This window comes from Apteryx mantelli, chromosome Z (assembly GCF_036417845.1).
Source record: "Apteryx mantelli isolate bAptMan1 chromosome Z, bAptMan1.hap1, whole genome shotgun sequence".
Classification (NCBI taxonomy): Eukaryota; Metazoa; Chordata; class Aves; order Apterygiformes; family Apterygidae; genus Apteryx; species Apteryx mantelli.
Genome location: NC_090020.1, coordinates 59,910,508 through 59,931,830, shown reverse-complemented (window position 1 = coordinate 59,931,830; position 21,323 = coordinate 59,910,508). Strand labels below are relative to the sequence as shown.

General features: G+C 37.1%; 1 protein-coding gene across 1 annotated transcript in view; it reads left to right on the top strand.

Moving 5' to 3' along the window:
• The window catches only part of ANKRD31 (ankyrin repeat domain 31), a 61,560-nt gene that overhangs the window by 20,035 nt on the left and 20,202 nt on the right, over positions 1-21,323 (top strand). Inside the window, exons 11-20 of the mRNA XM_067315472.1 lie at positions 2,441-2,583; positions 3,062-3,212; positions 5,216-5,277; positions 7,660-8,221; positions 8,764-9,023; positions 14,553-14,727; positions 16,091-16,233; positions 19,566-19,725; positions 20,176-20,285; positions 21,056-21,134. Coding sequence (XP_067171573.1) covers positions 2,441-2,583; positions 3,062-3,212; positions 5,216-5,277; positions 7,660-8,221; positions 8,764-9,023; positions 14,553-14,727; positions 16,091-16,233; positions 19,566-19,725; positions 20,176-20,285; positions 21,056-21,134 — 1,845 coding nt within the window. The remainder of the gene's footprint in view (positions 1-2,440; positions 2,584-3,061; positions 3,213-5,215; positions 5,278-7,659; positions 8,222-8,763; positions 9,024-14,552; positions 14,728-16,090; positions 16,234-19,565; positions 19,726-20,175; positions 20,286-21,055; positions 21,135-21,323) is intronic.

The window sequence follows — 21,323 nt, the reverse complement described above, 5'->3', positions numbered from 1 at the left end:
AACCTGAGACTCCAAGAGCTAGATTTTCCAGTTTAATTTTTCAGAGGCTTTGATTTTGCCGCTTGCATCTTAAAGAAAGTCATGGCTTCATAGCTTAGAACTACTTTGATTCAGTTAATTTGTGGGTGCTTGATATTTTGCATTTTTGTTTCATCTTGGGCACAAAAAATGAATGACAAGCAATGGCCAGCTATGAACATTTTCATTTAAACAATTGACCATATCCAGCTTTATATGTGATGCTCTGCGGCAAAGACAATACCTTTCCCTGAAGTATCAATTGGTTGTCTCAGCTGCCTCATTCGGTAGAAAACCTTGATTCATTCCTAGAACGTCTGTCTCACGCGGTGGCTAACGACTTCACAGCTGTTCTGTGGGAACAGAAAAAAAAAAAGATGTACAGTTAGTTATTGCATAGCACATGAGTATAACAGACCAAAATTAAGTTAGAAATTCTGTCTTCTGGAACATACTGACCTACAGATTGGGTCAGCAGCAGGATTCAGACTTTATAACTTAGGACTTTGCTGCTTGAGCTATCAGAGTGACTCTCAGAGAGTTAGAGGTAAATGAGAAAAAGATTTTGTTCATGGGTTTCAAAGCCATCTGCTGACAACGGAGAAATGTTGGTATCATGGGTTCAGCTGCAGGCTTTGGGGGGAAGTGCGCTGATGTGCAGTGCTTCCAGATTTTGGCCTCACTGCTGCTTCCTTTTTCTCCCTTTGCACCTTTTGCTGGGCTGCTGTTTCTTCATTCCCTCAGACTCTGGCCGCTATCTTTTGGTGTGAAAGGAACACAGCTGCATAAAACGTGCTTTTACTGAACTCCTTGAAGAGATGAGAGGATGACCTGACCCTCCTTCTTTCTTTTCTAGTGAGGGAGGTGGAATCAGAAAGAAGTAGAGTTGCTAGACCTGTGCCATTTTGAAATGTGCTTTCATCTCATGGGCTGGGAATTACTACTCAAATGATTATATTCTGTCCCTGTGCCCTGTGTCTTCCTTTAATGCCCTCCACTGGTAATTATCCATATCTTACACCAAGTGAAACTTCTTTCCCCTCTCCTTACCAGATTTCAGGCTTTTGTTCCAAAATGTGAAGTTATTAGAGTTTATTAATGAAATAGTTGTAAGGCATTATAAAATACAAATAAAATATTCTATAGACGATGCTGTTAAAAGTATTCATATTGAAGCACTGACAGTATTAGACAGTATGGTTAAAACAGATGAGTTTCAGGCAAGTAAGAGCAACACCTTATAGTAGAAAGGTTTTTGGCAACCTAATGCAGCCTACTTTGCCCATAATAAACCAATTCCTGTACATATATACATTATTTCAGGTTGGGTGGTGAATAAGAGAGCCTCGGGAGTTTGCTTCTCTTTTTGACAAAATTAGAGATTTTCACTTAATGAGGGCAGAACAGTCTTAATAAGCAATCTATATTTAGTAAATAGATCTATAATTTAATTTATTTTTAAATCTAGATTTAAATCTATATTTAGTACGTGGATTAGGCCTGGATAACCTCCTGTAGTGGGAGATGGTTGAAGAGGAAGGTTGCTCATCATAATGGTCTTCCGGAGGGTATGGTGGTTTGGGGCTGGAGGATAGGGATTGGAAAGTCCCTTGTCTTTTTCACTTCCTTTTCTCACCCTACAAAATACTGTCATGTAATGACTATTCAAAGAGCTGATGCCAGGCGATGCTAAGCCCAATTCAAAGGCTTACAGTCCACGTTTTATTTTCCTCAGTACCACTTTCATGAGGTAGAATCATTCTGTGGGTCATAAAGATGATGTTTTGATTTATTCCATAGAGCTGGGAATGGACATGGAATTTCAGTAAGGATTTTTCATTGCTTTCTTTGGAAACTCCAACCATTTTTGGATAGTCTTAAAAGCCATTTTTTGGAGATGCTGCCCTACTGTTTTTAATTGCCAATATGTGTTGCTAAGATAGAAGCATGTTGCCATATACATAGCTCCAGGTCTTTATTTTCTCCTTTCTTACTTACCCTCTTCACCACGGCCTAGTAGATAAAAGGACATCATGAAAAATTATCTTCTGCTTAAAAGAGCATATACATTTTATTCAGGAAGAAATTACTAAGGTTTGAGTGGGATAATTTTTATTCTCTTCTTTCACAACAGAACTATCAAGTCTAAAATTAATATTGTTATAACAGCACCTGATTCTTCAGTAAGTGCAAATTTTGGCAAAAGAATGAGATCTCCCAACCCTTGTAGCTTTTAATACACATTTCTTCATACAACTTAGTGTAAAATCCAACAATTTTTAGCATTTTAGTATATCTCTGAAATCCTGCTGGCACTTTTAGATCGTCTGCTTGGTAATTTTTACAAAATATTTTATCCAAATGTGAAATTTCCTTTTCAGTTTCCTGTTCAGTTTCAGTTGCCTGTTTTCCTCTGTCATAGGCTGGACTGCACTACATGAAGCAAGTGTGGAAGGCCTTTATAGGATAGCAAACGAGCTTTTGAAAGCAGGAGCTGATGTTAATGCTAGAGGAAGTGAACAAATAACACCATTACAAGATGCAGTTAAAGAAGGTCATTATGAGGTATATTCCAGTTTGGAATATACCCACTCTGGGTGGGTTTCATCTGGCCAAATGTGCATTTGTAGTTGCAAGAAAAAAATAGGCACACCTAGAGCACAATTTATTTCCTCATAAAGTAGGCATCTTAAATAGGTAAGCTGACTCATACCCTAAAATTGCCTGTTATTTTCCACCAATTAAGAGCTTAGGGAAGATGAATCCTGTCCTATGTTTTCTGAGACCTTGGCTTAAGACTGGCATCATGTTAATCGCTGGAACCAGTTTATAAAAATTAAAAGAATAAGATGTTAGGAGAATGATGCATCTAAGGGAATGCTTGGGATGTATTAACTGGTATAGGGAGGGATTATTTGGGACAGGCCTTAGATTTCTTTCTAGTAGTTCATGTTGTTGAGTACATCAGAGAGAAGACTGTATAAGGAAGGAGTATGGAAAATACTGTTAGAAGAGAAACAATGTGAAAAACCTATTTTTCTAGTTGGCAGAGTTATTACTTTGGTATGGAGCTGATCCTTTATTAAAAGATGAGATGGGAAGGTGTGCATTAGAAGAAGCTTCTGACCAGTCTATGAGGAAACTACTTAAAAGCTATATAGCAAAATCAAGAAGAGATTCAGAAGAGATATCAGGTAGGAATGAACTCTTCTGGCATATTTGTCACTATTAAATGGAGAATTTCAAAAAGTCTTTTTCACTATATTTCCTTAATTACAACTAATAATTCCATGGATTTCACTGTCTGATGCCTGAGTTCTAGTGAGCACTCCTTAACCAGCACAATTGTGCACATTGGCAAAGTATATAAGACAGTGGTGTCCGGCTTTTTCTTTGGCTAGAGCTACCTTTAAATTTGAGATGAAGATGTGAAGCACAACAGGTATTGCCTATTTAAATGTAAGATGGGGCATGGCAGGACTTGCTGGGCTATGACTGTAGTGTGGCCTAGAGCTAAGGATAGAATTTGGCTCTAAACTGGCATAGAGACTGGGTTTAGAAGGAACCATCAGATTAAGTTTAAAAATGGAGCCTGCAAGGGCATTTGGCTAGGATTAGATCTAGATCTTAGGAGCTGCTAAACCTTAACTGCTTAAGCTTTATCCTTAACTTCTGTTGCTAGGGCTGGGGCTATGATTAAGCTACAGTTTAGGGGTAGTATTACCTTAGCTGAGCTATGGTAAAGGCTGAGTTTACAAGGGATAGGTAAGCGAACATTTAGGCTAAGGTTAGAGCTGGATCTCGTACAGTGTTATGAGCTAAGCTGAGAAGAAGATTCAGAAGGGGCTGCTTGGTCAGGGGCTGGGCTGGCACAAAGAGGTGCCACAAGGGTACTAGGAAGCCTTGATTAGAGTTAGGATTAGATCTGTTGGGCACTGATGAGCCCATGTGGGTTGTGGTATGGTTAAATCTGGAAGGAGTTCCCAGGATAAGTTTAGAGTCAGGGCTGTAAGGAGTGCGCAGCAGTTTCTGGCTTCAAGTGTAAGTGGAATCAAGGTTAACATCAGTGTTAGACTGTCAGAGGCTGCTGTACCTGGGAGGTCCTGTGACTAGAGGTTAGGGCTGCATCCGCCAAGGGTCATCTAGATTTTCTGAAGTCTGGGCTTGACAGAGATTGATGGGCTAAAACTATGTTCAAGGTTATGGTTTGGATTAGGATTTGGCCTGCTCAGTGCTTGACAGCTAGGCAATTTTGCTTGATTTAGGATGAGGACTGGCAGGGTCCACTGAACTAAGATCAGTCCTAGGGCTGGAGTTAACATCTGGCGTGTAGGATTCCCAGAAGTGGCAGAGGAAGAGTTGCCATACTGTGCAAAGCTTGTTAATTTTAAGGCTGGCTCCAGTGTGGGTTGCTGGGCTAGCCTTAGGGCTGGGGTTAGGGTTCATGTCAGGGTACAAAATAACAAAGGGGGAAGAGCCAGATTTTTGCAGATATGGTGTGGCTTGTCTAGATTTAAGAACACATTGGCCAGAACTAAATGCATAGACTTGCATGGGTTAAATATATTAAGATCTAGGGTCAGATCTTGGTAGTTGCTCTGCTCTTTTCATGCCATTTTGTCAGCACAAAAAGAGGGTAGTTGGGAGGCTAAAGCAAACCACCAATAAGGCACTAAAATGATACTGGGGAATATCCCTGCCTTTTTTTCTTAGTGGTGACCTGGCTTGTAACTACTCTGTTTCTTTCCCTGCCCAAGTGTGCTATACAGGGACAGATATAAGCTAGGTTATTGTTTCATGTGTTGCAGACTTCAGAAAAGTCTCTGTGGGATCAGGGAAGCCTATTACAAAGTAGACAAATGTAGTAGCTACTCTAAATTTCAAAAAGAAGTGCCCAGGTCACTAATCTTCTGAAGAATTTGGAAGCATAAAGTCATATTTTACTCCCTCCTCTGCTTGTTTGTGCAAGTTCCCTTCTACAATGAAGATCAAGCCCCAAGATTTTAATATGTATTTTATATGTTTATGTGTTTTGTATTGTAATAAAACCCTTAGACCTTGCTATTTTTTCCAGCTAGCTACATGTGGTAGGTACTATTCACACAAGATTCTGGAAACAAAATCCAATATGTATACAGCAAAAAATTATGGTCCTTTGTCAATACTGGTTTCTTTCTGTCTTTCATTTTCTTTTCAGCTGGAGAGGATGCAGAGAGTATGCTAAGTGCTCAAAGTTTAGAAGATACAAATCTGCACCAGGTACATCTCTACAGGGAATCCCCCTGATGTTAATTTGATGCTGAACTGTTATGGGCTTGTTAGGAGTCTTCAGTAAACTAAACCAGAAGAGTATTTCTGAAATGTGTTTCAAAAATAGCACATAACATATTAAATGCTTAATACCCACCCAGCAGGGACTGAAGCAAGGTGGTACTCAACATTGTGCAAATTCTTAGGCAAAGAGTTGCTGATGCTTACTCATATAGCTGCAGCCTCATGAAGAGGCAAGACAGAGGCAATCAGCTGCCTCCCATGGCAGTGGTTCCTGTTGAGCTTTTGCAAATGCTGCAGAGATAATTTACAACAAGCACGGTACACTGGTGCCGCCTTGTACTTGCAGAAACCTGACTGAAGTTGTGAGCTGTTGCCTGAACCGTAGTGGTAGAATAACTGCTTCTTGCCTGTGTGCAATAGGTTGGTTGTGCTGGGTTTCTATAGGAAAGGGTAAGGGAGGCTCTGCCTTGCACAGGGGTTGCACAAGTCTGCTGTGAGACCCCGCTGCGGTGTGGGAGCTGGTGCTTCACAGGAAGGCAAGGCACCGTGGTTAGCTGCTTGGCTGTACCTTGTTTGTGTACAGCACAGCAGCTTTTGGCATTCACAGAGTTTAAAGCTATGTTCTCTCCCTCCCATTTTCTCCACTTTGAACACTGATAACTGGTAATACCTGAAATGCATAATGCAGTGCACAGATACTTTTTTCTTGCTTGCTAAAGTTTTATGTGGTTATGATAAATGTCACTGTTACTCACGGTGGTATGACCTACAGTGTCCTTAGAAGTGTTGTGCTATAACAGCTTCCATGGTGTCTACTCTTAAATTACACTTTAAAACATTAATTTGTTGACAAAGAACGTTCTCCAAATAGAAAGTGTTATAAACACTTAATTGGGAAAACATATTACTGATAGCTGTATAACTGAGGCTTTTAACAGATGTGTTAGTTGTTGCTATGTTTGTGCTCTGATTCTATCTCTAGATACAAAGTAATCAATAGGAGAATTCTAGGTAGTCATCTGCCATTAGAGCAGTTTTGTTGCAAAGTTGTCAATAATTAGTTATTCCTATTTTTGCTGTGTTATTTTCTCTTCTTTTTAATTTGCTAAGATCATTGCAGAGAGGTTTTCCCAGAAGTGTGCAATTGCAACTCTGGTATATGACCATGGTAATGAAGTAGATTTAATTTTTTTAAGGCAGAATGTCAAATTGAAATCAGATAAATTTTCAGAAATAAATAAAAATGTAAAGCATTTCAGTAATATTTTGATTTCACCCATTAATTTTTACAGTTTTACATGTATGCTTGTCAGTTCTTTAATTTCTCTCTCCTGCTGTCTTAAAAAAACTGCACAAGCAGAAGAAATTAACTGATTTTATAATAGAGCAGTTTTCTTTCTGTATATAATAAAGCAGTTTATCACAAAGTGAAATGAATTATATGTGTTATTCTGTAGACAGAATTAAACTCAGATGGCACAGTTCAACATGATCATACTAAGGCATCAAAGGAAGGCTTTGCTAAAAATGAACAAAGCAGAAAAACAAATTTGGTGACATATACAAAAAATACAGTTCTTCAGGATTTGGATGGCAGAAGACTGAATGAAGAAAATTCGAAAGATATAAATTCAGATTCAAAAAAGACAAAGAAATCTGTTATTGATATGGCAGAGGCTGCCGCCAAGAGTAAAATTACTCAGAAAGGTAATAAACATGAGACACATGTATCTTCTTTATGTCCCTCTACAAACCAAGGAACAATGAAAATACAGAAAGCAGTTTTCCCTGATGTTGGACCTAATGAAATGGGCTTCAATGTTGATGTTTCTGATCATAATTATTGCAGCACAGTTGATGTTGAAGGAAAATTGAGCTTGCTAAATCAGACAGAAATGCAACAGGAACATGGGTTCAATAGTGGTAACAATGAAAATCCATTTACAGAAGAAAAGAAAAGAACTGGTGGAAGCACAGCAACTTCCGTCGTCATAGGGGAGGAGATGACTAGTTTACATTGCCCCACATCATCAGTGTCTGCAGAAAAAATGCCTGTGAAGCACTCTGAGACTACTGATTTAGCAGAACCTGATTCTCAGTCAATATTTTCTTTGACTTCATCTCACAGTGTATCACTTTCGAAATTACAGCAGGAAATCAAGAGTTACGATAGCGATCAACATAGTCTCAAGCAGAGTAACAAAGACAGCTTGACTGGCAGGAATCTAAATACTGATATGAAGATACCTTCAGAACAAATTATTTCTTTGAAAAACCTGACAAATCAAGTTAAATCTGATGTTGATGGAAACAAAATTAATGGAGCGGCTCTAAGTTTAAAACTCTCCTTGCCCCTGTTGCAAAGAGATTTCTTTACAGATAAATGAGTCAGAATCATCATGTGCAAATCTTAGTGGTTCAGACAGCACAGATATATTGCAACAGACTATTGCAAATGAGATGCAAAACATTTATACAAATGTATCTGAGGAGGGAACCAACTGTACTGAACAAACACTTCAAACAAATACAGAAACACTGTTAGCACATGAACTTTTAGCAGCTACCAATGGAGAAAGTGTTTCCAAAAGTCCCATAAATTGTATCAGTGCGGTGCTAAGCGCTGTTGAACAAAAAGCTCAACAACCAGAGGAGGGAAGGAGGCTCCTGCTTAATGCAGAAGAAAGTACTGAAGGGTTTCTCACTGAGACAGCTGAAAATGCTAGCAGTTCAGAGAGTGGGTCTACAGCTTTACAACTCCATGAAAAGGAAGCACTTCAAATTGAAAGAAAGAAACAGGATCTTCAGGAGACCAACCAAAAAGCAGATTTGCATTTTGGTATTAATGCAGACAAGAAGTCTCCTTATTCTTCTCAGATTATGCAAAATACAGAGCAGGAAACATCCCAGAAAACAGATGCCTTGTTTTGTTTGGAAATAATTAGTTTAAAGAATGCTCACAAGAAACTCATAAATTTTATATTTAAAAAAAATACAACTGTGGCTCTCTAGAGTATGTATATCACCATAAATAAATGGCAAAAACATGGAAGGGGTTGTAGTATAGTCTACCATGCCAGATGGACTACTTTTTGATTTGTATTTTGGGGGCTGTTCTGCATGCAAGTCCAATTGTATTTATCAAAATGCAACCACAATATTCATTACATTAATTAGAATGAAATTCTTAATAACTTAATTTTTTAAATACTGAAGAACAATAATGGCCATGTTTTCACAAAAAATCTTTGAACTCTTGAATTCAATCTCAATAAATTAATATGCAGTGAATAGTGGATGAAGTATTTATTATATTAAAAATATTTTCAAAAATTGAGTGAGTTACTGCAGAGATATTTTAACCTAGACTAGATGGTCATTTTGACAGTAACTTTTAATATCAATTGCTATTTCTGAAATTACTGAGTGTTGTGCTGTAAGATATTCTAAGTTCTTTTGTTTAACCAACAGATGAAGGAGTGTTTGCTGAAATAACTCAAACAGAAGGCACTGAAAAAAACAAAGAAGAAAGAAATGCAAAGAGCAATGTGCTCTCACAGTTTACTGAAACAGAAGCAATCCAAACTAAAAGAGTAAAATTAGACCCTCAGGAGACAAGCCAAAAGACAGATTTGTGTTCCAGTAGCAGTAAAAGCAAGCTTTCATTGAATCAATCACAATTCAGTCAAGGATCAAAACAGCAAACATCTAAGAAATCAGGTGAAAGATTAGTAATATTTTATAAAGACTGTGGTTTTTTTCCAGACTTATAGGAAGAAGACTTTTTGGTATACATGCAAGAAAGTGTGGAAAAATATATATAGCATATGGAGTAAATACTCCAGTGAGTTTCAAATTCTTGAAATGTTGCCAGAACTTCTATACAGAATGCACATACTTACTGTGTTTTGTTTATGCTATGTTCATCGGTCTTTTCAGTGTGATAACTTAGGGGGCTGTAGAATCATAACTAAGAGCTCAAAATAATGTCAAATAGGTCCTTAGTTAACTATTTTATGTATCATAGAATTAAATCTGGCTCTCTTCTCCTTCTTTTTATTTGGCACACGTATATCCACTTGTATTTTATACACCGTATCCTCAGCAGGTACAGATCATCATAGGTTCTGATTGTTCTGATATATTTGGTTTTAGCTGTGGTATACAGACAAACTTACTTATATGTGGATAAAGGATCTAGCATTTATTTCTGACAAGTTTATTCTCTTCCACCTGCACATGGAGCTTTCTATTCAGCAGTTTCATCCTATGTTTAAGACTTGCATTTATCTTTTAGCCTTGCCATCATGATAAAGCTCAGATCCAACTGATTACTGATCATAACCCACAGGTATTTTTCGCTTACTGCTCTTTGATAAAGCTGACAGTCTTCTTGTGTATTTTGTTTCTTTCTGGAATCTCCATAGTACTCTAAGACTTAGAAACCTCTTCTCTTAAAACTTTTGGATGCAATGTATCTGGACTGCTGATTCAAAAACATTAATCTTTCTGTCATCTGCCATTCTCATTAACTTGTGTGAAATGAAAAGAAACGTGTCATTAGATGCCAGAAATACTTTGTGTCACTTTGCCTTGATACAGAAGAGAGTATTTGTATTTTCTGATTATCTTAGACAATTCTATCATTTCTCTATAGTAATTATGAGTTTGGGGAAGATTTTTGTTCTATACATTTTTAAATACTATCTTCTTAAAGTCTTAGCTGGCTGTGACTCTCTCCTTGCATTTTTTTGTTTTCCACTGCAGTTTTCTAAAGCTCTGTATTTATAGTTGCTGCTATTCACTTCCCATTTTTTCATTTGTCATTTACTGTTGCTCTCTAATTCCATTCCTAAGCTAGATTAATTTTTGAATCAGTATAGCTTTTTATCTTGAGTGTGGAATATGTTTTGAAATATTTTCTAGTTATCATTCATACTTTTCTACTGAGATTTTTTTCTTCCAACTGGTTTTTATTTATAGTTGTTTCAGCTCTGTGAAACTGGCCCTTTCAAAGAGCTACAATGTCAGTGTAAATGTATGCTTTGTATATACTTGCATAATAAAATGTATATTAAAGATACAGGTTTATAGAAGTATGTTTGGGTGCATGTGTATATATGTGTGCAAATGACATTTGATTTTTTTCAAGTGTATTCAGCAAAAAAATTTACTTCAAAAATTTACTATTTTACTTGCACTACAGTTACATGTTGCTGTATTCTATTGGTCAAACTTTGCCTCTGAGTGGGCTATAACTCAGTACTAGCATTAGTTCATATATATTTTGAAACTCAATGGGATTCATGCTCCTACATCCATTAAATTCTTTTAAAACCAGTGTATGTAACAGTGTATATATTTAAAACAGTATTGATAACAAATATGCACACCCACCCTTACAGTCTCTCTCTCTCTCTCTCTCTCTCTCTCTCTCTTACACACACACACAAAATATGGACAAATACCTCTGCATGCATACTATTGAGATGCTCCTTTATTTCTCTCTTTTTTTTTATCTGCTTAATACCCTTCTGACTGTTCTGTAGAGGACTGTGCTTTTCCCTTTTCTTGAGGCAGAGACAGTCTAACCATCTAAGCCTCGTGTTTCATAGTGGTGGCTTAGTATTCTAGAAATAGGACACCATTTATTTTGTTTGCAGGACAGAAAGGATTTGTCACAAGATCTTTTAGACATTCTTTTTTTCAGCATTTTTTCAGGTTATTTGAAGTTGCCTGTGATATAGGAAGAGGCTTATAATACAGTGTTATTACTACAAGTAGCAGCAGTAGAGTGGTCCTATTGATTTCAAAAACCTGTCTTGCATAGCTATACTTGGCTTGACTTCTGCAAAAAAATGTTTGTGTCTTGCAGGATATTATTTCTGTTTCTGTCTTCTCTAGCAAGGATTGTCTTCTCTTTGGGGACTTTTGTATGGATGCTTATTAGTCTTATATGTTGAATTAGGGAGTCATCAGCCAGTCTCTGCCTTGCCCTGTACCACTCACCATGCCATGACCAACTATTCCACAGTTTCCTGGACATCCCTAGCTACGTGAAATTCTTGCCAGTCCTTTTCTCTTTGATGGTCACAGTCTTCTTGTCCTCTTCTGCCTTCAGCTGGACAGAATGCTGTTTCCTTTTCCTGCCTCAGGTGGTAACTAGTTTCCAACCGATCTCAGGTTTCTGCTCTCTTTTGGTTTTTGGCTGCCAGCTCCTTGGTTTTGGAAGTGGAGGGGAGAAGGAAAGGAGCAGGTGCTTCCTGTTGTTAACTGTCCTTAGCTTCTCCAATTTTTGGGCAGTGTCAGCACCTAACTTTCCTATCACCAAATTGGTTCCTCCTGTTGTAGGAATCCCTTGTTACTTCACTCTGGAAAGAAAACACGGCATAGCTGATAAATATCATCGCCTGCTGCTAATTATTGCAAGAATGATTCCTTTCCCTACAAATGTTCATTTTTGCAGCTCCTGTCTATTCCTGCTCCATCTTGAGGTCTGTATTTATTTACAGATCTGTAATGTATCTGTATTTATTTTATGTACCCATATGTATTTTATATGTGGATTTTTTTTCCTTTTTTTGGTCTACTATGAGTACAGTTATAATAATAGTAATAATTAAAAAAACTTTATCCCAAACATGGGTCTTGCATTGTGATCTTCTCTGGAATATCATTTCACAGATCACTTCTTTTCCCAGAAGAGAGATTCTTCAGGTAACAGTTTATTCAGCTAAAATTTAATTATTTCCATCATCCCAGAAGAATGTAGCTGTTTGAGAGGTCATGGGAGAAAGTATAGCCCTTTGTATAGCTGAAGGCGTTAATAGCTTTGGGGACTGGGAAAACAGCATTCAGCTTGCAACAGAGGAAAATGGAAGGCAGGATGATGTTTCCTGGCTTGTGGAGTTTTCTGTTTCCTTTTTTCCTGTCTCGTTCCTCTTCTTCATTAACTGGCTTTTGTATCTTATCTGATTGTCCCCACGTCCCAGTGGTCTTCCTTACATCATTCTATTCTTGACTAAAAGTCTTTTCTTCCTAAGTGACCACATACGCAGTGTCACCTTCACCTGTCTACAGTCAGTCACCTTCTAGGCTCTGTACATTCCTGCCCTACTCATACAGAAGAAGGGTACAAACAGCTTGGTTCTTCTCTTACAGTTTGAGCTCTGGAAAGAATTGCTCATCAACCAGTGACAAAGTGTTCAAGTGTCTGTTTAAAGGAGGATACCCTTGAAGTTGTTGAAATATGGCAGTCTAATCAGGTCTAACTGCTGGCTACAGTAATCTCTCTGCTTTGTCTTTGTACATGCACTCACTGGATTTTGTATTTGCCAAGTTCCTAATCTTGCCTGCTCGTGACCCACCTGGCAATGCACTCTGCAGAGACCCACTGCTTTATGATTCACGTAACAATGTCCCGTTACTCTTTTGCAAATGTTTCTTAGCAAACATGAAGAAAACTGCTGTGCATGACAACTTAACTGGAAAACTTTGCAATTATTTCTGTTCACTTGCAGCCAATATTGCTAAGGGTCATTAGCTTAATGGGCTGTTGTGTGCCTTTTTTTTCCCCTACCTCTCTAAAGAGTCCCTAGGACATTCTCCCATGAATCAGAGGGGACAAAAAGTGAGAACCAGCAAGCGGATGATTGCTTTGGGAGTTCAGACCCCAAAGCTTTTTGACAAAATATAGTACATTATCTTACAGAAAAGTAGGTCTCAAACTGGAGGAGTATGTTCAATAATGTGACCTCTCTGTATGCTCTAGAATCTCAGTTTTCATTTTAAAAAGAAAGTCTTTAGCTCTTATGGTTGCTGCTACAATGTGGGCCAAGTGCAACCATGCAAAGATGGCTGCCTGAATGCTTTCTGGCAGGTTAAAATAATCTGCTCTGAACTCCATGCTGCCATGCTCTGAATGCAGCAGTACCCGAGCAAGCTAGTTTAAAATTAGTATGGATATATCCTCACTAATGGTCTGTCTCTAACATGCTTGCAGTGTGTATTTAATATGTTTCCAAACAGCCCTGGATGACAAGCTCAGTAGTTTACTTTAAAGGAAACCTTGGAAAAGGCAGGAGTAAACTAAAAAAAGTCTGCTGTCAAATCATGCATGATGTTTGATAGCAACAGATACTGATAACTGGAAATATTTGAGAAGACGGCTAGTCTGATGAGAAGAAGAAAAGTTTGGAATGCAACAACTAATTGTTCATATGAATAATTGAAAACACTTATGTAAAACTGTACATTTCCATTTTTTGGACAAATTACATATTTTCAAGAAATCAGAGAAAGAACCCCTGATTCTATTTTTTTTGAAAATCTGATTGCACAGTATTAAAGAAGCAGGAATGGGGCCAAAAAAAAAGCTAACATGCATGGCAGAGCTTTTTGAGATTTACACACACTGTCTTTCTGGTAGCAGGTTTTTTTAGAGGGGAAATGAGGGCCTGTCCTCACTCTATACACTGAATCAGTGAGTGGCCTTGCTTTTTTAATCTGTTCTCTTCTTTATATCTCTTACAATTTTGTATGTCTGTTACTTGAACTTTGAGAGTTAGGCCCTTTTTTGAAGATCGTATGATAAAATTTCAAGCAGACATTGTCTGTTTTGGTGAACCTGTAAGAGAAGGGTTAAATCAAGTTTATTTTGAATCATGAGTTTAATCGTGCACAGGTTTAAATTAAGAGGCAGCTGAGCTATGTCAGTCCACATTTGTCAAAGATTTGTATTCAATTTATAGGGCTTTGTCATGCCACAGCTGTAAAAATACCTTGCATAGAAGCATATTTTTTCCCTAATGCAGGATCAGGAATGGGAAAGAGGTGACAGTCAAGTCTTCACTTTTATATAGTTTTTTAAATAAATAACCTTTATCTGTGTGCTTTATATATCTAGCAGTCATGCCTGGTAACTTTAAAAAGAGTCCATGAAAAAATGCTACATGTTTGCTACCTTCATATATAGTGTAAATCTGCTCAATGTTAGCTTTTTTTTTGATCCCTAATCCATTATACCCCTGTTAAATCATTTAGATTTGAACGGTAAATTCTTTGGCAAAGGGTCTATGAGTTATCAGATCTATTATGCAGTACCTGTTTAACCTTTTGATGTAGTCAATTAAAATTAATGAATAATTAAGGCAGAAGTATTGCACAGATTTACATTAATTCAATTGAGTTATGAAGGTTAATTCCTTGTTTATAATGAAATAGTTTTTATTGTTCCTAACAAGAATCAAATATGTTTAGAGTCATCCAGAAAAGACGCTGTAGTTTTGCATGTTGCCTATAATACAAGAGCTTGGACAAAGAAGAGAAATGCAAAAGGGGAAAATCAGCTGCATATTGCTGCTAAGAGAGGAGATTTGTCTTTGGTAAAAACTCTAATATCATCTGGAATTTGTGTCAATGAAAAGGACAACGCAGGTTTGAATATTGCTCTCTTATGGACTTGTTTTCTGATATAATTTGTATATAATTTTATATAATTTCTTATTTTTATAGTTTATATGGTTTTATATAATTTATATATTTTTATATAATTATGGACTCTTGATTTGTGACATAATTGTGGTGATTCTTGAAACAATGCAACCAGAATGCTTTGGAAGATAGCTTCTCTTCATTATTATTACATACTTATTGAATAAGAAGCATAGATTGTTTCTTTAAAAATATTTCCATTTCAAATATTTTTATAACAAACTGTTTCAAGTAACATGAATTCTTGGGCATACATTATACTGATCAGCACAGCAAGGATGATTTTATAGATAGGTATGGGTGCTCATAAAGACATATGTGTACACACATTCCTCACATTTAGCATTTACATGAAACCTATATAGCTCTGGGGTGTGTGATATACTGTGGACAGTCGTATAAGTCTTTATGACTGCTTGAAATTGAATTTTTTCTGACCTGATGAGTGGAATTATTGGTAAGAAAAAGTGTATATACACATAAATTTGGGATTGGATCCAAACTTTTCAGATGGGGAGGGAGAGGAGGGGAGGAAGTAATTTAATGAGCACAAGCACAACCAGTAAATATCAGTTTCCCTGGGTTTCTGTCTCAGGGCGGAGCGAATGGCGCCTTTCTCTCAGCAGGGGCATTGATCAGGTGATGCCCCTCTTCTGAAGAGCGTGTGTTCAGAGAGCGTGTGAAAAGCTGGTGTGGGCCAGACCTCTGGCCGCCATGAAATCTGGTGGAAATGGACCAGTGGAGCTGCGGGTTAAGAGGGCCCTGATGCTTATGCACGGCAATGTATTTGTGTGCATGAGGCACAGTCCCACAAACCTTATTTCCTTCGGAAATGAGTCTAAAAGTCAAATGAGAAGATTATTTTTTCCCTTTCTTCCTAAATGTACCATTCATGTCTCTTTTTGTAGTCTCAGAATGGGTGGTATTCCATTCTGGATCCCTGGCAGACTTAATATCATAAAATGTCACTGGGATTAGAAATCAGATTATTAATATTATGCTTCTGAGTTATTATATTCTTTCTACTCTATTATTTTGTTTCTTTTTTCTTTTTTAGCAATGTAGTAGAAAAGTAAACAGTATTTTTCCAGTTAGTATTGGATACATTTTTCTCTAAAATAAGCCGAATTAAACAAAATAATTTACCTCAGTATTTCAAGATTTCTTTGTTTAAGATCTACCTTAAAGACAGTATCTGACATTTGTTGTACATCAAATACAGCAAAATGTATAATTGCTCATTAGTGATCTGTATGGATTTTTTCAAATCAGGTGTGTGCTGTACATGTCATCTTGCTTTTATTAGGCTGGACAGCAATTCATGAAGCTTCCGAAAGGGGATTTACTGAAGTGATCTTAGAGTTGCTGAAAGCTGGTGCTAATATTAACAGCAGAAGTCTGGATGGTACTTTGCCAATACATTATGCTGTTTCTGGCAACTATTTGGAGGTACAGTACTTTTACATTAGTTTTCTTGGGCCTGGTTTCCAGAAATGGGCAAGCAAAGCAAAATCCTGGTTTAAATATGGGAAGTCAAAGTTACTAATACAATTATATTGTAGATTTGCACTTAGGAAATAAACCAATATTTTTTTAAGTAGTTAAAATTAGATGAAGAATTATTCTTCAACAGTTAGTTGACTTTTTCAGTCCATCAGGCAAATCCCCCCCCAAAAAATCAGAAATTCCCCATGGTACTCTCACACACTTTGGCTTTTTTTAAATAATACTGAAAACCTCAGTAGTCTCAATTTAAGTTACAAAAAGATGTTTTGATGTAGATATCTTCCCTTTAAAAGAAATTAAAGCAAACATAATTAACCTCACAGAACTTATTTTTAAAAAGAAAATGAGAGTTTAAGGAAAAGCATTAGTTTTTTTTTCAAAAATTAATCCTTTCAGACAAACGTGTGCCAGATTTGACCAAAGTTAATGAATAATTCTGGTAATACCCACACCTGCATATTTTGGAAAATAGACCATTAGTCAGAAGAATTTCATTAAGCTGTCATGAATACATCTCCTTTTGAAACATATGGGAGTTGAATACATGTATCAGAAAATAAAATACTGCCCTAAGAGAGCAGAGGCCTTTTGTGGGCCAGAAAAAGAGGCAAATCTTTATAGTTAGTGAAAAATGACTGATTTTTAAACAACCTTTTTTTTCTTTACACTACATAAACCAGGAGTAGCTCCACTGAAATGAAGGAAGTAATGCAATGACCAAAGAAGATATCAGATCTAGTATTTAAAAAATGCATTGTCGTAATTTTTCCCTTATGTTAAATTATTCTGAATCATAAATATTTTCTGCATTCCTGTTTAAAAATACTTCCGTTTACTATTAAGGAAATCTGTCTCAACTTAAATTCTATTTTAAGAGTATGGGAGAAATTGTGATGTCTTTTCAGCAATCAGAGCAAAGGACACATTTTAAGATCACTTCACATTGCGTGCATGAAACAACAGCCACCTGCCAGTGGCCATACTACCACCGGTTGTTTTTAAAGGGCCAGCTGTCAAAAAATATTTCTGGGAACAGTTCCAATAACAAAGTAATCCTGCGTGGGGGAGCCTTACTGATGTTGTCTTGCAGCTGCATTTAGTTTATCTGGGTTGTTTCCCTCCTTCATTTCAGTGAGAATGTAACAAAATTATATTAGCAAAGGAATGAGAGAAAATCATTGCTATAAATAAACACTGTATCTGATATGTTTTTCTTATATTTAAAACTGGGGGATGTCTATGGGCACTCAGAGAGCTCACTGTATTAAAGTTGAGCATTTATGCAGGAGAAAGCAGTCAGAAAGGGAGCAGAGCTGGAATCAGAAAGCTGTGACTGCCAGCAGGGCAACTCATGGGTGATTTATATCCTCGAGGAAATCTTGTGGTTCTTTGTAGTATACCGGGGCCATGACACAGAGCAGTTCAGCTAAGGCATCCCTTGCCTCATAGCAACATGTTTCCTTTGGAAGGGTAGGGTTGACTCATCCTGAATCTCAGTCTGAAAGCATTCACAGGTACAAAGCAATAGACTATGTAAGTTAGCACAGTAATATTATGTAGAGAAATCAGAGACAGTATGTGAAAACATCACTATAAACCGTAACTGGGTGGTCACTTATATGCCTAGTCCACACTGCAAGGTGAGAGAGCCTGTGAGCAGGCTGGAGAGTAAATTCAAGCTGTCAGTAGCCTGCTTTTTGTCTGTGCTCTTGGAAACTGGTCCCCTTAAATCAGATCTAAATAATCTATACTGTACTGAGGGGAGAACGAAATTCAGAATGTGATGATAGGCTCGACTGTTGAGTACTTCGTATATCTGTGCCTAGTCCATCCAGACCCCAAAATAAGGGCTGTAGTCCTACCCGTCATCCCATGGACATGTGAGCACACCTCGTTCCTTGCACTGGCGTGAGCTTTTCTGTAATCACACATAAAGCTAGTTCAGGGAGCTGAACTAACTAAAAACTAATCCTACGAAAACAAGGTTTTGTTTAGATCAGCCCCCTAAACCAGTTTAAGAACCGTGCTAGTGTAAGGGAAGGAATGGGACTGTGTGGCCCATGACAGAGATGGAGGATTGTGGCAACCCCAGCACAGACCAGTGTAGGCGGCTGTGGAGCTGAGGCCTCCATGCACTTGGGTTCCCCCACCCTGGAGACCTCCCAAATGCAGGCTCGGCTTCCTCTTAACGTGGGCTTGGGGGCTGAGAAAACTTAGTCATGGGAGCCGCTTTGGATCCCTGCTTAACTGATAACATAAACATACTCCTTGAGCTCAGCCAAATGTCTGCCTTTTATTTGAATGAACAAAGAAAAAAAAGTTGTTTTGGCACAGTGAGTTCCAGGGAACTGAGCGTAAAAAGAAGATGCCAGATTGACTGAAACGTACCACCTCTATTCCTGTCAGAAGAACTGATTTTTCATGACACTTACCTTTTCAGTGAGGAAGGATAAAATGAAGGGGATGATTTCACAGGCCTGGTACCTAACTGTCAGTAGGGTTCTTGAAAATATTTAAGTTATTATTCGGTACTTTTTTTTTGGAAACCAGTGGAGAAGGTTATGACTGATTATTTCACTTGTCTAAAGACAGAACAAGAGATTTTGAATTTCTGTAAAGTACTTTTCTTTCTGATGCTTACCAGCACTCTGAATATTCCTCACTAATCCAAAATACAAACATAAGAAAGAAGCAGAAATGCTAAGATGGGAAATCATGCATATGAAAATTCTTTAACATCCAAGCTCTGACCCTGTCGACACTTTCGTATGAGCTGAATTTTAAGAGATAGATGGTTCTACTGACACCACTAATCTTATTTCCACATTTTTAAATTAAGCAGAGATATACAAGTGATTTAGCATTAGGACAGAAATCATCAGTGCAGGTAGCTGAAAAACAGAACTGCTATTAAATACCTAGAGAAAAATTCCACTTCTTTTCTGCACTCTGTTCATAATGCGGTTTACCGGTTTCTTTTAAATTAGATCTTTGATGTTTTGTAACTACTCACTGTAACAATGCCTTAAAGATGGTAAATTTAACAAGTTGTGAATTATTTGTGTATTTTAATGGAAAAATTGAAAGTGTAAAATACAAATCTGTGTTGTTAAAAGCCAGTTAAACCTGTTTGTTGAATTGTGAGTGTAAACGTAACAGATTTTAGGATATCTTATTTGAATCTTTATTATTTGTGTCTTATGATAGATACAATACACTTAGTTGTATTATATGTACACAACATGAATAATTACAATATAAGCAATATGTAACAGGCGGTGAGAATTCTACTACAGCATGGAGCAAATCCCCATGAGAGGGATGATTCTGGCGAAACTGCTTTGGATAAAGCTTGTGATGATGAAATGAAAGAACTGCTTAAGTCTTATGGTGCTATTGACTCTGGACTTTCTCTTAAAACTACTGGGCTTACAGGTATGTTGGTTCCATAATGCAAATCATAGGTTTATACCTCAAGGAAAAAAATGAACTTAGAATGCTGCTGATTTGCAGAGCTGCATCTTGCCTGACCCTGATATTTTAAAATTTATTAACTCTTGATTGTTATTTATTTGTAGTCAGAAAATAGGATATGTGATTTTTTTCCCCCTAGAGAGTCTGAGGAATAAGGACATATTTGACTCCTTAGATTTTCTTTGTCTTCTGTATTTCCCTTCACATGAACCTTGTATTTTTGAAAATAGTATTAGTAACTTTAAAGACTATTTCCCTAGGCTACCTAAATTTGATCTCATTTGCATATGCAAGATATTTTGTCATTATGTAATCTGCCATTGCATCTTTGTAACCTATATTAGCTGATTTAACCTATTATGCTGCTGCAATTTGTTTTTAAATTATATTTATTGTTTTTTAATTGTGGAGAGAGGAAATATAATCATCCTACTCGGTCAAGAAGATCAAAACTTATTTGTTATGACTGCTATAAAAATGATGATGCAGCTTTGGTGCCACAACGTGAGAAATACAGTGCAGTAAGTATAGAAAATAGAAAAGCTTTGTAATACTGTTTCATAGTGTAGTACTGTATAATGCCATTTACTGACTGAATAATATTAAAATATCGTTAAAATAATTAACCCTTCAGAGTCTATATAGAGAACAGCATCATGCTGAATAAACGGTGGCTTACAGTATACGGTAAGTTTGTATGTTGCTACTTCTCTCTGTTCATGATTCCTACACATTTGCACTTATTGTAGGCAACACTTACGTACATTTTTTATTGCTCATGTGAATGGAAATAGGTCAGGAATCCTGAAGTTTTTAATCAGATCTTCAAAATGGCTCTTTGGAAGCATAATGATTTTTCTTCATGAAAATGAAAATATTTAGAAATAGTTTAATCTTCATTTGAAATACACCCAAAGATTTTTGCACAAACTGTATATTAGGAGAGCTCTTGCTGATAACTCTAGGGTATGTCTGCATTATCCAGGTGATGTTATCATGGTGAAATTCACTCTTTGATCCTTGCAGTGTGCTCAAAGGTGGGGATCTAAGGGTGGACTAGTTCAAATGCCTGGGTAAAACCCAGCCGTGACAGCCCCTTGCAGAACATACCCTTGGCACTCTGTATGACTGTCATACCATGCCCCATTGCCTTCACACAGTAGCTGCTCCCCTGCATGAAATGGCTTGAGTCTACCAATATTTATCCTGTGGACCATTCATCGTGGCCTGTGTATTGTGTGGTACACTTGTCTCTACCTCTTACAATTATTTCTGTATTTGTTAGCATGAGTCTGTTGCTGCCATACAAGTTACAGAACAGAAGCAAAAAGAACTGTTGCTACTTGAATTGAGAACTTCCAAAGATGCAGGTAGAAGTAAATTCAAGCAATTTCAGTAATCTTTTGGTAAATATCTGCTGGCATTGTTTTAAAAATAGTACTGCAAGGATTGTATTTGAACATCTCCTTTTGGAAAATACAGTTTGAGAATAAGATTTTAATCCCACATACATGTACAGTACTTCCAGTTTACACAGGAATGGATATGATAACAAAAAA